General features: G+C 47.1%; 2 protein-coding genes across 9 annotated transcripts in view; both read right to left on the reverse strand.

Moving 5' to 3' along the window:
- LOC115619882 overlaps nt 1-12762 on the reverse strand; it is a 47264-nt gene that overhangs the window by 13743 nt on the left and 20759 nt on the right. For all 8 annotated transcript variants that reach the window (XR_003995154.1, XR_003995146.2, XR_003995149.1 and 5 more), the window contains 2 exons: nt 11564-11724; nt 10014-10067 (listed from right to left, as the gene is read on the reverse strand). Coding sequence is in view for 2 of the 8 variants with exons in the window: in XM_030512843.2 (XP_030368703.1) it covers nt 10014-10067; nt 11564-11724 (215 nt within the window). In the remaining 6 variants the exon portion in view is untranslated. The remainder of the gene's footprint in view (nt 1-10013; nt 10068-11563; nt 11725-12762) is intronic.
- XIRP1 (xin actin binding repeat containing 1) lies at nt 224-9706 on the reverse strand. Its single transcript, XM_030512784.2, has 2 exons — nt 8563-9706; nt 224-8424 (listed from the first exon to the last, which is right to left on the reverse strand). Exons 1-2 carry the CDS (start codon nt 8584-8586, stop codon nt 766-768), a joined length of 7683 nt encoding a protein of 2560 aa, XP_030368644.1. The 5' UTR covers nt 8587-9706; the 3' UTR covers nt 224-765.

Raw genomic sequence — 12762 nt, forward strand, 5'->3', positions numbered from 1 at the left:
TATTTTGAATAATAAATTACAATTCTAAAAACAGAGGAAAGGAGTAATCATTCTGACTCAAATAAGGAACCTTTCATAGCATCTTTCTTTGGGGGAACAGTACTGATAATAGCTGTAGGTCTTGGGTTTTTCAGTAGCATCTAGTACTTTCCAAGAACTGAAAAAAACCCCCGATAAATACCTCCCCCAAACCCCAGTAAGTGACAGCAATTTGAGATTTTTTTTTTCCTTTCCTTTTGACTTAGAGAAAACCTATCCAACCCACCCATCAATATGAGCTTGTGTATATATGTGTGTTTAGGATGCCCTTCTTGGGAAAAAAAGATAGTATAAAGGTGTTTGTTTGCCAATGACCAGATTGGTTCTTTAATTGATCCTACCTATCCTTTCTTCTTCATTAGTTCAGAGAAGCCTGATACAACACCTGCTTTCACCCCATCCCGTGGCCCCAACACTCTAGGGGGAAGAAGCTACTCTAAGGTGCTCATGGATGGATTTTTCCCTTGTGCTTCTAACAGTGTCAGGGCTCTGGGTTATGGTGCAGCACCAAGTCTGTTGGTTTGGCCAAGTGAGGGCTGTTTTCCTCCAGTGTCAAGGCAGACTGCATTTGTCCTGTCTGTATGCAAATGCCAAGACGATAATCCTGAGAAGTCCTTAGAGTGTAGATTAATCCCTGTGTGTAATGTGGATAAAGCAGGAGATATTTTTTATTATGGACTTTCTTTTTTTAATCTTAAATAGTTCTCTTCTGCTCTCCAGAATCTCCTATTTCTTTGGCTTGGAGTTGCCAAAGGTGACAAAGACCACTCCTGGCTCCTGAAAACTGCCATTGGTGTGGAAGTCTTCGCCTGGACTCTTCAAGTACCTCCGAAACACTGGTGAGGCAGACACCTCATACTGAGGATGAGAGACTACATCACATGTGGAAGATGTTTGTGTCTCAGATTGCTTGGTGACTGTGGTGGATGAAGTGATGATTTTGTTTCCAAACTGGTCCATTTCCTCATACTGCTCCATGACAGTCCGGGTGGCTCCATAGAGCTTAGACCCATCGGGCCCTGTCTGCAGCTCCAAGATGCTTTTCTGCCTCCGTGGATTTTGTGGGCTCGGGACATTCAGGGAGGAGTAGTCCGAAAAGCCTCCTTTCATCCCACAGTGGCAGCTGCCTTTGGAGGTATCCAGAGGGGACTTCTCTTTCTCACTCATCGTATGGTTGGCATTGCCAAGGTTATGCTGTTTCATTGAGGTCAGCCCAGCACTTTTTTGGACAGGCTCTGGTCTCTTCTCTTCTACTGATGGATGGTTAAAGGAGTTAAAGCTGTCCTGAGAAAAAGCATCCCTTTTTCCTGGAGTGTCAGGGCAGTCTGGTGAAGGAACATCCCAGGGGGAATGTGCTGTCTTGGGTGATTCTGCTGGTTTCCTGGCAGCAGACTCGATGGAGATGTAGCAAGGTGAGGAGGGAGAGCTGACACGAGACTGAACTAGGCGGGGGACCTCTAGCTCTGCCTTGGTTACCTCAGTCTTTTCTGCCACCTTTGCATCTTCCACAGATGCTGCTTCCCCTGTCTCCAGTGTGACTCCCTCCTGCTTGGCTTTGCTTGAGACAATACTGATTTTACGGATATTGCTGCTGCTCATAGAGCTTTGGGTGTTCCCCAGAGACTCCTTGAACAGCCCTGAGAGCCCAGCGATGTCTGACTCAGACTGGAGACTAGAGACAGAACAAAGAACTTTTCTGATGGCCTCCTCAATGTCCTGGAGCCGGGCAAGTGTCAGCTCCTTCAGGTGGATAATCTCAGCACTTGCTCTTTCCAGGTCCCCGAAAACCAGATCCACTGAGGACACACTGTCAGCGTCCTCCTTTGCCACCGTATCAGCCCTATCCTGTTGCTTGGCCTGATGGGCCTTCTGACGAACGACCCAATCAGGGACCTTCTCAAAGAAGCTCTTCAGAGCTTTCACGTCCACTTTGCTTGTCTCCTCCTCAAACTCCTTCACTCGAGTCAAGATCTCTTGCAGCTGCTCCTGTCTCCTGAGGTTCTCAAAGATCTCCATAGCCTCCTTGACATTACCTTTCATGATCTCCTCTTTGTGTACTGACAATCTCTTCCGACGCTCATCTTCTGTTTCTCTCTTGTTTTTCTCTCGCATAACAACTGCTGGCTTCTCCTGGGCAGGTGTCTCTGCCTCTCCATCAGGACATTTAAATTGCTCATTGTTCCCCTGCTGTTGTTTCTCAAAGGAGTTCATTGTCTGCTGATGGAAGGACATTGAATGACACGTTTCTCTCCTTTCATTCACCTGCTGCACAACTCTCTGACTATCCCATGATCCGTAAGAATTAGACATACTTTCTCTTTCCACCTTGGATGAGGCATTTTGTGCAATGTCAAGTCCTCTCTTTGGAAGAGTGTTGTGACCCACAGGGAAGGCACTTGGCTCAGTCTGTCCTGGCACATTAAGCAGCTGTGCTCTACCAGGACAGGTTGAATGTGATACTGAAGAGCACCCGTTCTTGTCTTGGCACAGCTCTGTATGCCTCTGAACCACCTCACCTGGACATCTTGGAGCTGCTGCTTTCCCATTCATCATGCCCTGCTCAACTTCACAACTAACTGCTCCATTTTTTATTGGCTTAAAAGTCTTCACACTAACTGATTCCACCTTTCCTTGTTTTCCTTTGCTAGCCTTGTACCTTTCCTCTGCAATTTGAAGAGGGGTTTTGGCAATGGTTTTTGGCAGCTTTCTTTCAGGGTTCATACCCTGAACTGTGACAGACTTGTTCACAGATGTCTCCAAAGCACAGCTTTTTGCCTGAATCTCTGCATGGTCTGATTGTTCACATACTTCCATGCAGCTTAATCCCAGCTCTATGAGGGAAGGCTTTGGCTTGCTGATCTCCCTCAGGCCTGCAGGTTTTGGAGGCAAGGGTGGAGGGATGGGTTTGGTTGATCTGCTTGTGCTGTTACTTGCAGAGGCAGAATGTGCCTCGTGTAAGAGGTGCTCAGGTTTTGGAGGGGGAACAGGTTTTTTCCTGGGTGGGGCATTAATTTCTGGTTTTGGAGGAGTCCTGGGCTTCTCTGCAGGACTCTGATCAGTGGGTTTGCAGAACAGAGAAGGAAGGGCATGAGGAGGGGTCTGGAGTGGTGCAGAACATCCTGGGGCTTCATCTTTGCTGGTTGGTAGTGGAAGGGCACCTTCTCTTGTTGCTTTAGTTGAGGGTGGGCAATGCTCTGCTTTCATCACAGCAACTGAGGGAGGAGGAGGAGGAAAGTCAATATCAGTCTGCGACCCTGAAGCCACTACAGCAGTCTGGTTACTAATGACTTGAGACTCATTTTTCTTTTTACACACAGAATAGGACTGCCCTGCATTTCTGTATATCATAGCGGCTTTAAAATCCCCTTTGGAGACATTAACGTTAGACTTCTCCAGCGACTGAAGTGTGGCTTTTAAATTACCTCGGACAACATCCTCCTTTTCTACCAGGCGCTGTTCTGTGGCGGCACTTTGCAGTGCTCTGATAGCTGTCTGTACATCCCCTCTGACAACAACATCTCTTTCTTCTTGCACTGATTGCTCTTTGTAATCAGACTCAACAAAAGGGTTTATATAGGTTTTCACAGGTGTGGCAGTATAAAGGCCATCCTTAATGCTAAAATCTCTACTGGGCACAACTTGGCTTTCCTGGCTCAATAGTTGTCCTCCCTGTACTTCCTCTGAAGCACTGACCTTTTTGTGCGATGCTACGCTCTTCTGAGACACACTTGTGTGGGTCTTGGATGCCTCCTGCACTCTAGTGGTGGTGGTCCTGATGGCAGTGCTGGTGTTCTCCTGTGTAGTGGACGCAGAATCTTGTTGGCGTACGGTTGATTGAAGGGTCACTGTTCCCTGTGTGCTGGCTGCCTGCTGCCTGCAGGCTGTGTGGACCTCCTCCTTGTTCCTCTGTAGCTTGCTCTGGACATGGTGTTGAATGTTTTTCGCTTCTGCTGTTGCTAGCCTCAGGCTCTGCATTGCAGTCTGAAGATCACTCCCAAGGGCCTTTTCTTCTGGCTGGATCTGGCTGGCTCTGCCAGTCACCAAACTCTGCTGTTTCCCAGGCACTTCTCCTCCCTGAGCTGCCACTTGGGTTGGAAATTTGCCTTGCATCATAGCTTTGGGTTCCTTCAAATGAGCACTGGTGGCTTCTTCTTTCTCTGCCTTCTTGCCGCCATCTGCAACCCTTTGGATTGACTTTGTAGTCACTCTAAGTCCTCCTGACAGAATTTCTTCTTTTCCCATCACCGTGGGCAGGGGCTTCCCAAGGCATTGCACAGTGGTGCCTGTCACACCTGCTGCATCCACAACCTCTTTCTCTAATGCACCCTCTTTGCCCATGCTTTCACATGTGAATACCTTCTTTGCTCCCTCCATAGCCCCTGGATCACCCTTTGCAATTACTTTCTCTATGTGTTCTTTATTTGGTAAGATATGTATATTAGCCCCCTGCACAACCCATGGGACACTCTCATCTGCCCCCTCCTCTGCTTGGGAGGAGATGAGGGATTGTATCTCTGACTGCTGCTGGAGATTCCTCAGGTAGTCTAGATCTCCCTTCTCAATGCAGCTCGCAAAAAGCTGGACATTTCCCTTCTCGTTGTCCTCACGCTTAATGGTTGCTGTTGCTTTCTGCTCCTGAGAAGAAGCCAGCAGGTTCCCTATTGTTGACTTCACATCCCCCTTGACAACTTTCTGCTGGACAGAATGGAAGAGGAGGGAGTAGAGAGTCATCTTCACTGATCCTGATTTTGTCTCTTGTAAGACCATCCCCTTTTTGATGGAAGCATCTTGACTGAGGAGACCCTGTAAAGCCTTAGCTACATTTCCACTCAAGTCCTCTTCGCCTTTAACAGCTTCACTCTGGTCCAGTAGCTGCAATGGGCTTACTTTGACCTTGCCCTCTCTGTCCTCCTCCACCAGTATACTCTGTGCTTCTACATTGGTTCTGTGCAGGAGCTGCAGCATGATCCTTTGCAAATGGCCTCCCACAATCTCCTCTTTCAGGATCTCTGGAGCACCTGGGCTGCTGAGCTGGTACTTCACCATCTTCACGCTCTCCATATCATTGGCTTCAATGAGGATCCCATTATGCTGAATAGCCTGGCAAGTGCAGAGCATTTCTAAAGTCTCTTTCATGGTCTTTTCTTTCAGTTCTGTTTCTATGCTACCTTCAGAAGCAGTAAATTGATCCAAAGGTGTGCTCTCGAAAAGCCACGTTGTACTTTTCACATCTGCGTGAGGGATAGCTTCTTGGGCCCCAGCACTGACCATCAACTCTGGGTCCTTAAGGGTGTCCATTGGCTGGGTTTCAAACAACCAGGTGCAGCGTTTTACATCCCCTTTCTGGTTGTCCTCTCTCTGCACTGTACCGACAGATGAGCTTCTCTCCGCATCCCCATACAGGGAGTCCACAGGCTGGTTTTCAAAAAGCCAAGTGGATGTCCTCACATCACCCCGCTGAACATCGCTGACGCTGACCATCCTCACATACTTCTTCTGGCCCACTTGCTGGGACTCAAAGAGCTGCTTATTGGACTGAACATCTCCCTTCTGCACATCATCTACTGTTCTGGGCACAGACTTCTTTCCCCCTGAGAAGGAGTCAAGAGGCTCTGTCTCAAACCTCCACCGGGCAGCCTGGACATCTCCTTTCTTGATGTCCTCTTGGGTGACTGCCCTAATCACAAACACCTCTTCTTCCTTCTTGATCTGATCCAGGGGCTTAGTTTCAAACAGCCACCGGGCGCCTTTCACATCACCTTTCATGATTTCTTCTTTCTGCACTGAGGTGACCTCATGGTATCCTCCCTCTTTGTCCTGGATAGCATATAAGGGTTGGCTTTCAAAGAGCATTGTGCAGGACTTGACATTAGCTTTGCACATAGTGTCTTTCTGGATCTTCTGGAGCTCTGTCTCGTCCACTTTGTCATGTATTTGGTCAAGGGAATAGGTCTCAAATACGAACCTTTTGCCTCCAGCCTTGATATCCTTCTCTGGAGGGATTTCCTGGATACCCTCAGAGCTATCCTTCAGGGAGTCCATGGGGTAGTTCTCAAAGAGCCAAGTGAACTTATGCACAGATCCGGCTTCGATTGTCCCATCATTCTTTGGGGATGTTGGTTTCTTGGCTGCATCCAAGGGTTTAGCTTCAAAGAACTCCTTCACTCTGGACACTTCCCCAGACTGTATCTCCACACGACTGGAGTACCGCATGGGTTTTTTTCGATCAGCTTCACCAGCAACAATGCTGCCCAAGGGTTCAGTCTCAAATAGGTGCCGGACAGTTTTGACATCTACTCCTTGTAATTCCTCCTGGCTGTATGCCTTACTGACTTGTAAATACTGCTCCTCTTGGCCTTTCAGGGAGTCCAGGGGCTGAGTCTCAAACATCCATGTGTATGACTTCACATCAGCCTGGGGCACACTGCCATCCTCCTCCTTTTTCTTTTCAGCCTTCTCGTACAGGGTGTGGATGGGTTGGGTCTCAAAAAGCCACCTGCAGGTCTTCACATCCCCCCGCTGGGAGATCTCCCGCTTCACCGAGGGGTGCCCCTCACCTTGCGTGGCTTGGTGATGAATGACATCCATAGGCTGAGTTTCAAAGAGCCACTTGGCTGTTCTGACATCACCAGACATCACCTCTTGCTTTGTGATCCCCCGTATTATATCCACTTTCTTGATGCTTTCATCAAACTGGTCCAGGGGCTTGGTTTCAAACATCCATTTGTAGTTCTTGACATCACCACTGATGATTTGCTCTCTGCTTACAGAGGTGACTTCATGGAAATTGCCATAGCTGTCCTTGATGGCATACAGAGGTGTTGTCTCAAATAGAATTTGGTTGGCTTTGACATTGCCAGCTGGAATCTTCTCCTCTTCTTTGGTGACAGGTTCAGCATCATCCTGATTAATGCTGTCTAAGGGAAGAGTCTCAAACAGAGTCTTGAAAGACTTCACATCCCCTTTCACTACCTCTTCCATGCTGGTGGCTGGAATTCCTTCCTCAAATGACTTGGAGATACTGCCAAGGGGACATGTCTCAAAGACATGTTTTCTTTGCTTCACATCTCCCTTCTCCTCTGCTGAAAGCTCCACTTTCTTTAAATGTCCCACTTCGAAATTGTCTTTCAGGGTTTCCATTGGCTGGGTTTCAAATAGCCAGAGTGTAGATTTTACATCACCTCCAATTACTTGTTCTTTGGCTGCAACACTTTCAGAAGCTTCTCCTTTTAGAGAATCAAGAGTCTGGGTCTCAAAGAGCAGTCGCTGCTTACTGACATCTGCCCCTGTGACAAAATCTGTTGAAGCCTTGAAATCCTGTTCTTCAACAGTGATTTCTCTGATGGCATCCAGAGGTTGAGTTTCAAATATCCACCTTGCTCCGCTGACATCTGGCCTTCCAATTTCTTCCAATGAAATCCCACGGATTATTTGCACTTTGGAAGTGTCCTTGTTGATGGTATCCAAGGGCTGAGTCTCAAACAGCCAGCGAGCAGTTCTGACTGCATTGCTTTGAATTTCCTCTCGGCAGACAGACTTGATTTCATGGATGTTTCCAGTTTTGTCTCTGATGGCACAGAGGGGCTCTGTTTGGAAGAGCCTGACAGTCTTCTTAACATCACCTTTTAGCTCCTGGATTTCTGACTTCAGCTGTAGGATGCTCTTCTCCTCCACTGAGCAGCAGCGTCCTATAGCGTCCAGGGACTGTGCTTCAAAGAGCTGTCTGGCACCTTTCACATCACCTCCCTGGACAGGCTCCTTGAGAACTGCCTCCTGCACTTCAGTTTCATCTGAATACAGTTTGTTTAATGAATCTAGTGGTTGGGTTTCAAACAGCCACCGGGCAGTATGCACGTCCCCTCTGGCAAGGTCTGTTTCTGATACCTTGGCTGATGTTGACAGGCTGTCCCCATTGATTGACTGGCTTTCAAACTTTAGGGAAGTACTTTTCACATCCCCACTGAGAATGATCTCTTCTTCTGTCAGCTTCTTTGTGGCTTGATGGTCCCCAATGGAATCAAGTGCCCAGTTCTCAAAAATCCAGCGCATGGACTGAACCTCTCCTGGAAGGACTTTGTCCAGGTTCACAGATGCCTGGGCATTGGGATCTTCAGTATTAAGCATTTCTGCCAGGTCCTCAGTCACAGCTTCTTCCAAGTTCTTCCTGAGCTCAGGATGCATATGTCTGTAAAGCCTCTTTAGCTCGTTGACTTGACGCTGCTGGTAGAACTTGGAGAAGGCTTGCTTTGGAGGAGGCACAGGGAGTGAGTTGAGATCCTGGCTCCCTGGAGGGATGACCTGGACTGAGCCAAGGACGGGAGGGGGAGGTAAGTCATCTTCCATTTTCTTGATGGCTACTTTAGATGATTTCTGAGCTTCTGACATCTTTAGGGAAACAGTTTTAAATGTCAGCATCATCTCTTATGTCCCCCAGCCCCCCAGTCCCATGGTTGTTAATAGTGAGAATGGCAAAGGAAAAAGCCAGCCAACAAGGGAAATCCATGCACCTACTAAGCTCCATACCTTTGGTTCAGCAGCACACAGCATTCCAAACCATCACACCACAGCACATGCTCCAGGCTCTGTGTTAGCTCCGGTTCAACAGCAACACGTTCTAAAGCAACGTCTCTAATCCAGGCAAATGCAGTGGTTAGTCTACAGTCCCCAGGATTCTGTCCAGCTACAGCATAACAGAGGTGCCCAGTTTGGACTGTGTCAGCAAGAGAGAGTGACCACAAGAATAACATGAAGAAGCCTGTCTTAGAGTAGCTAGCTAAAAGTTAACTTCTCCCTCCTGCTCCAGAATGTCCAGGGCAGTGTGAGGACCTGCAGAGAGTCTGGGAACACAGGATATGGGTGCATGAGAAAGCCAAGGTGCTATTTGTGAAGAAGTCTCAAGAAGAAAATTGGGAGAGGTAACCAAACAAAAATGTCGAGCTGAGCTGATGAGGACAACCTATTTTTCGGTAGTGAGCTAGAATGATGGGCTTTTGGTAGCACCTTGGGCTGCCCACTGCACAGAAGTGAGGGCTTGGGGAAGGATGTTTGCCTGATTAATGATTTCTTCTGTTGGACTACTCCACGTCATCATTTGCAGAACAGATGCACATTTACAAAATGAGAGACTTAAATAAAGCTCTTTTGACTTGTAGACTTGTACAGGCATAAGGCTTACATCTGCTGGAATTAGGAGGCCAAATTCTGTGTTGATAGGAGGAAAAAGCAAGGCTGAGGGACCAGAAGTTAGGGAAACACCTATAGCTGGGGGCCAGCAAAAGTTGTACTTGTTTAGACTTAGTCATCCTGAGCTCAGCTGAAATCCACAGCAGTGATGGTACAGAAGTGAACAAAGGGTGCAATCATGATGGGGTGAACTGTGTTGTTCACTCTACCTTTGAGACTCACCTGCAATTTTTTTCTCCTTAGCTTGAGAAGCTTGGGAGCTGAACTGAACTCCTACAACCTGCCTGGCTTGGCATTTGTCCAAAGGGAAGGTAGCCCAGACCCACAATCATTATCCAAAAGAGACTGTAATCCTGGTGGCTTTCCTTTCAGTAAACAGATCTGCTGACCCTTGGCATGCCTGTGGAATTACTGTAGAGTTATGCCTGGAATATTATTAGTTGTTGCTCAAAGCAATGGCGCGCGGTGTTATTTCACTCTGTTACATGCAGATTGTTCTGGCTAAAAATAAGTATCAAACATTAGTAAAAAACACCTCCCAGAATACCAAAATCAGCATGTTTTGCAGCAAGTGTAAAATGCAAATATTTCACGTGAGCCAACATACTTCGAATGCACTTTTTTGGGATCTATACATTGCTTCTGAACATGGGAAAGAGCGACCGAGCAGCTGATAGCTATATTCAGTATGAAAGTGCTCCTCACTGCCTTGTGTGGGTGTTTAAATCACACTGCAGAGCAGTCCACAAATATTTGGTTAGATAACGGTGCTTATCTTTAACATTTCTTACCTTGCTTTTTTTCTGTCTATGGGCAGATTGAATGCAGTTGTCCTTCACAGTGCTCTGGAAAAGACATGAGGAGAAATGACATCAAACTGCGTAGGGAGATAAGTTATCTCTATATATGTGTGTGTGTGTATGTATATAATATATATATGTATGTGTCAGCTACAGAGACCTGAAAACCGTTACAAGTGAGGGTTTTCTTTCTGGTTCACTGGCAGTTCTCTACTGTTGGGAAAACCAATCTTATTCCAGACTGATCAGAAATATTTCTTTTCAAAAGTCTCAGCTAACAAACAAAACCCCAAACACATTTGTTCGGATCTGGGGGGGAAGACAAAACAGCACTGATTTCTCCAGAGTTTGATTTAGCCTGTATTTTTGTTTATACTTCAATATTTTAGAAATAAAACCAATCTACATTTGTAATTGCATTACGGATTGTGTAATTCATTGTTTTGGAACAGCTTTTTTTTTTCTCTAGGCTTCTAACCAGTTCTAATTTTCCAATTACAGTCTCCGTTCATTTGTTTTCAACTAGGACTGCTTCAGTCTGGACTCCTCCAGTCCAGATCCCTGATATGTGCTTGAGCGACTGCACCTCTGGACAGGGACCTTGCAAGAGATTGGGAGTGGGAGGGAGCATGACTGTGGCTGCAGGAAAGGTCCCGATGTGAAATCACATCCCATGTTACTCCTGTATCACTAGCAGAGCTGGGGAAATGGGAAAAATGTAGCTCAGTGCCTCATAACCTTTATAACCTGAATTATCCTATGACCCAATGATCAGCCTGGAATGGGTGATCAAATCCCTGGATCCCAGACCGCTATAAACAAGAACACAGGGAAGTCGCACTGTGAAGTTACGCCTGAGTGGGACATATATGGACATATGTATGTGTGTGTGTTGGAATGGGTATAGCATGGAGATGTACATGTTGCTCTGTGCTGAATATGTCTTCCACGAATGTGACTGTATAAATATACATGTGCAAATAAAATGGAAATCTTATGTATGAATAAACTCTTTGTATGGGCTAGTGGATGTAGACATGTGTACGTGTTTGGTATGTGTGTGCATGTGTGTGTCTACGTATATGCAGCTTATCATAAAATCATAAAATCAGCTAGGTTGGGAAAGACCTTTAAGATCATGGAGTCCAACTGTTATTACCAAGTCCACCACTAAAACATGTCACTTAAATCACAGATACAGTGCAAGTACTTTTGTTGCTCGTTATTTGAGGGGGGACAGGGAGAGACCTATTATTTTAAAATGAATCCAAGTGGGGGGTTCAGGTATTTACATTTGAAGACCTGGATATATATCACATACATACCTATCCGCACCTCTGATAACACTTACACAATATTTGCAAATGACAAGGGAAAGCTGGTCATTTTTGGCAACCCAGATGCTGTGTTTCTCCAGATTTATGAAACCAGACATGTTCTCTCCAACCCTCTTACAACCACTTGCTGGGACGGGACATTGTTCGGATGCCACTGGTGATCTGTGAGGGGGGAGGACAGCGGCAGTGGCGTGCGGTGCTTACCGGCTGTGCAGGGCTGCCGGCGTGAGCAGCAGCAGCAGCTGTCTGGGAGAGATAGAGAGCCAACAGCTCCTTCACGGAGGGTGCAGAGGACCTCCCTCGTCCTTGGTGAAGTATGTGGCTGGTGTTGTCTGGTGTGTCTAAAAATGACCGCGTCCTCTCATCTGAAAAAGGGACAGACGTGCATGGTTAGCTATGTGCCAAAGACGTGAGGGCATGGCCAGCCTGGACCGTGAACATCACTTACCAAGGGCTCTGCCAGGCGCCTCCAACATCTGCACACCAATTCCCTCAGCAGCCCCACCCTGGTCCCCCAAAATTTAACATCATGCCCTCCTGGTTCAGAAAGAAAACGTGGACATTTCCACCTTTTCCACAGCTTTGGAAACTTTGGACTTTGAGCCTGGGTGAGAGTAACACATTGGGCACTGACCTGATCCCTCCATCCTGCCAGTGGGCCATGGAGCCTGCATCCATTCCTGCATCCAATGTCCTGCATGGACAAGGCCATCACCAAAACAAGGAACTTGGACTACATGAAGGAGCTACACATGTTCAACTTGAACCAATACCCATCTTTTTTTGTCTCCTGTGGCTGCAGCACTCTCCTATCGGTGTGCCTTACAAGCAGTTATATCCATTTGTCTTTACCCCTCCCCTGGGAGCCCATTTCAGAGAACAGACATATGAAGAGGCTATGAGATTTGCCCAAGGATGTAGCAGGGGGCCTCTGGCAGCGCCAGTGGACTGAACCCTGCTTTTAGTTTAGAGATCTGATATTTTGAGCTGTACCAGCTCCTGTGGGGCCCCCAGTGGGGCCTGGCATGACATTGCTGAGATATTAAAGAAATTCAGTGTTCCTCCTACCTTTGCTCAGATGCACCCCATGGAGATTACTACAGCTGAGGATGTACCTCTCTGGTTCATGGAAAAATGGCTACTCTGGGAGGAGGTCATCTATCAGACAGACCTCCTGAGGATTACACAGAGGGAATGGATGGTTTGAGCAGTCACACACTTTCGGATGATGCTCAGGCCATGCTCCCTCATTTCCACCTGTTGTACCCCGTCCCCCTTCGTCCTTATACCCCTAAACAGTAGGGGCTTCTCCTCCCTCTGAGGATGAAAGCTGTGTCCATCACCAGAGAGAAATTCATGTTGAAATGAATGGCTCTAATGTAGACGGATGCAGTTTTCAAAGA

The sequence above is a fragment of the Strigops habroptila genome, chromosome 1 (genome assembly GCF_004027225.2).
Source record: "Strigops habroptila isolate Jane chromosome 1, bStrHab1.2.pri, whole genome shotgun sequence".
Taxonomy (NCBI): Eukaryota; Metazoa; Chordata; class Aves; order Psittaciformes; family Psittacidae; genus Strigops; species Strigops habroptila.

What these genes read in the sequence shown, in the direction of transcription:
- XIRP1 (XM_030512784.2), bottom strand. Translation starts at nt 8,586, where the DNA reads ATGCTGTGTGCTGCTGAACCAAAG. An exon ending in TGTGTGCTGCTGAACCAAAG is followed by an intron (nt 8,425 to 8,562) that starts GTATGGAGCTTA and finishes GTTTCCCTAAAG; the next exon opens with ATGTCAGAAGCTCAGAAATC.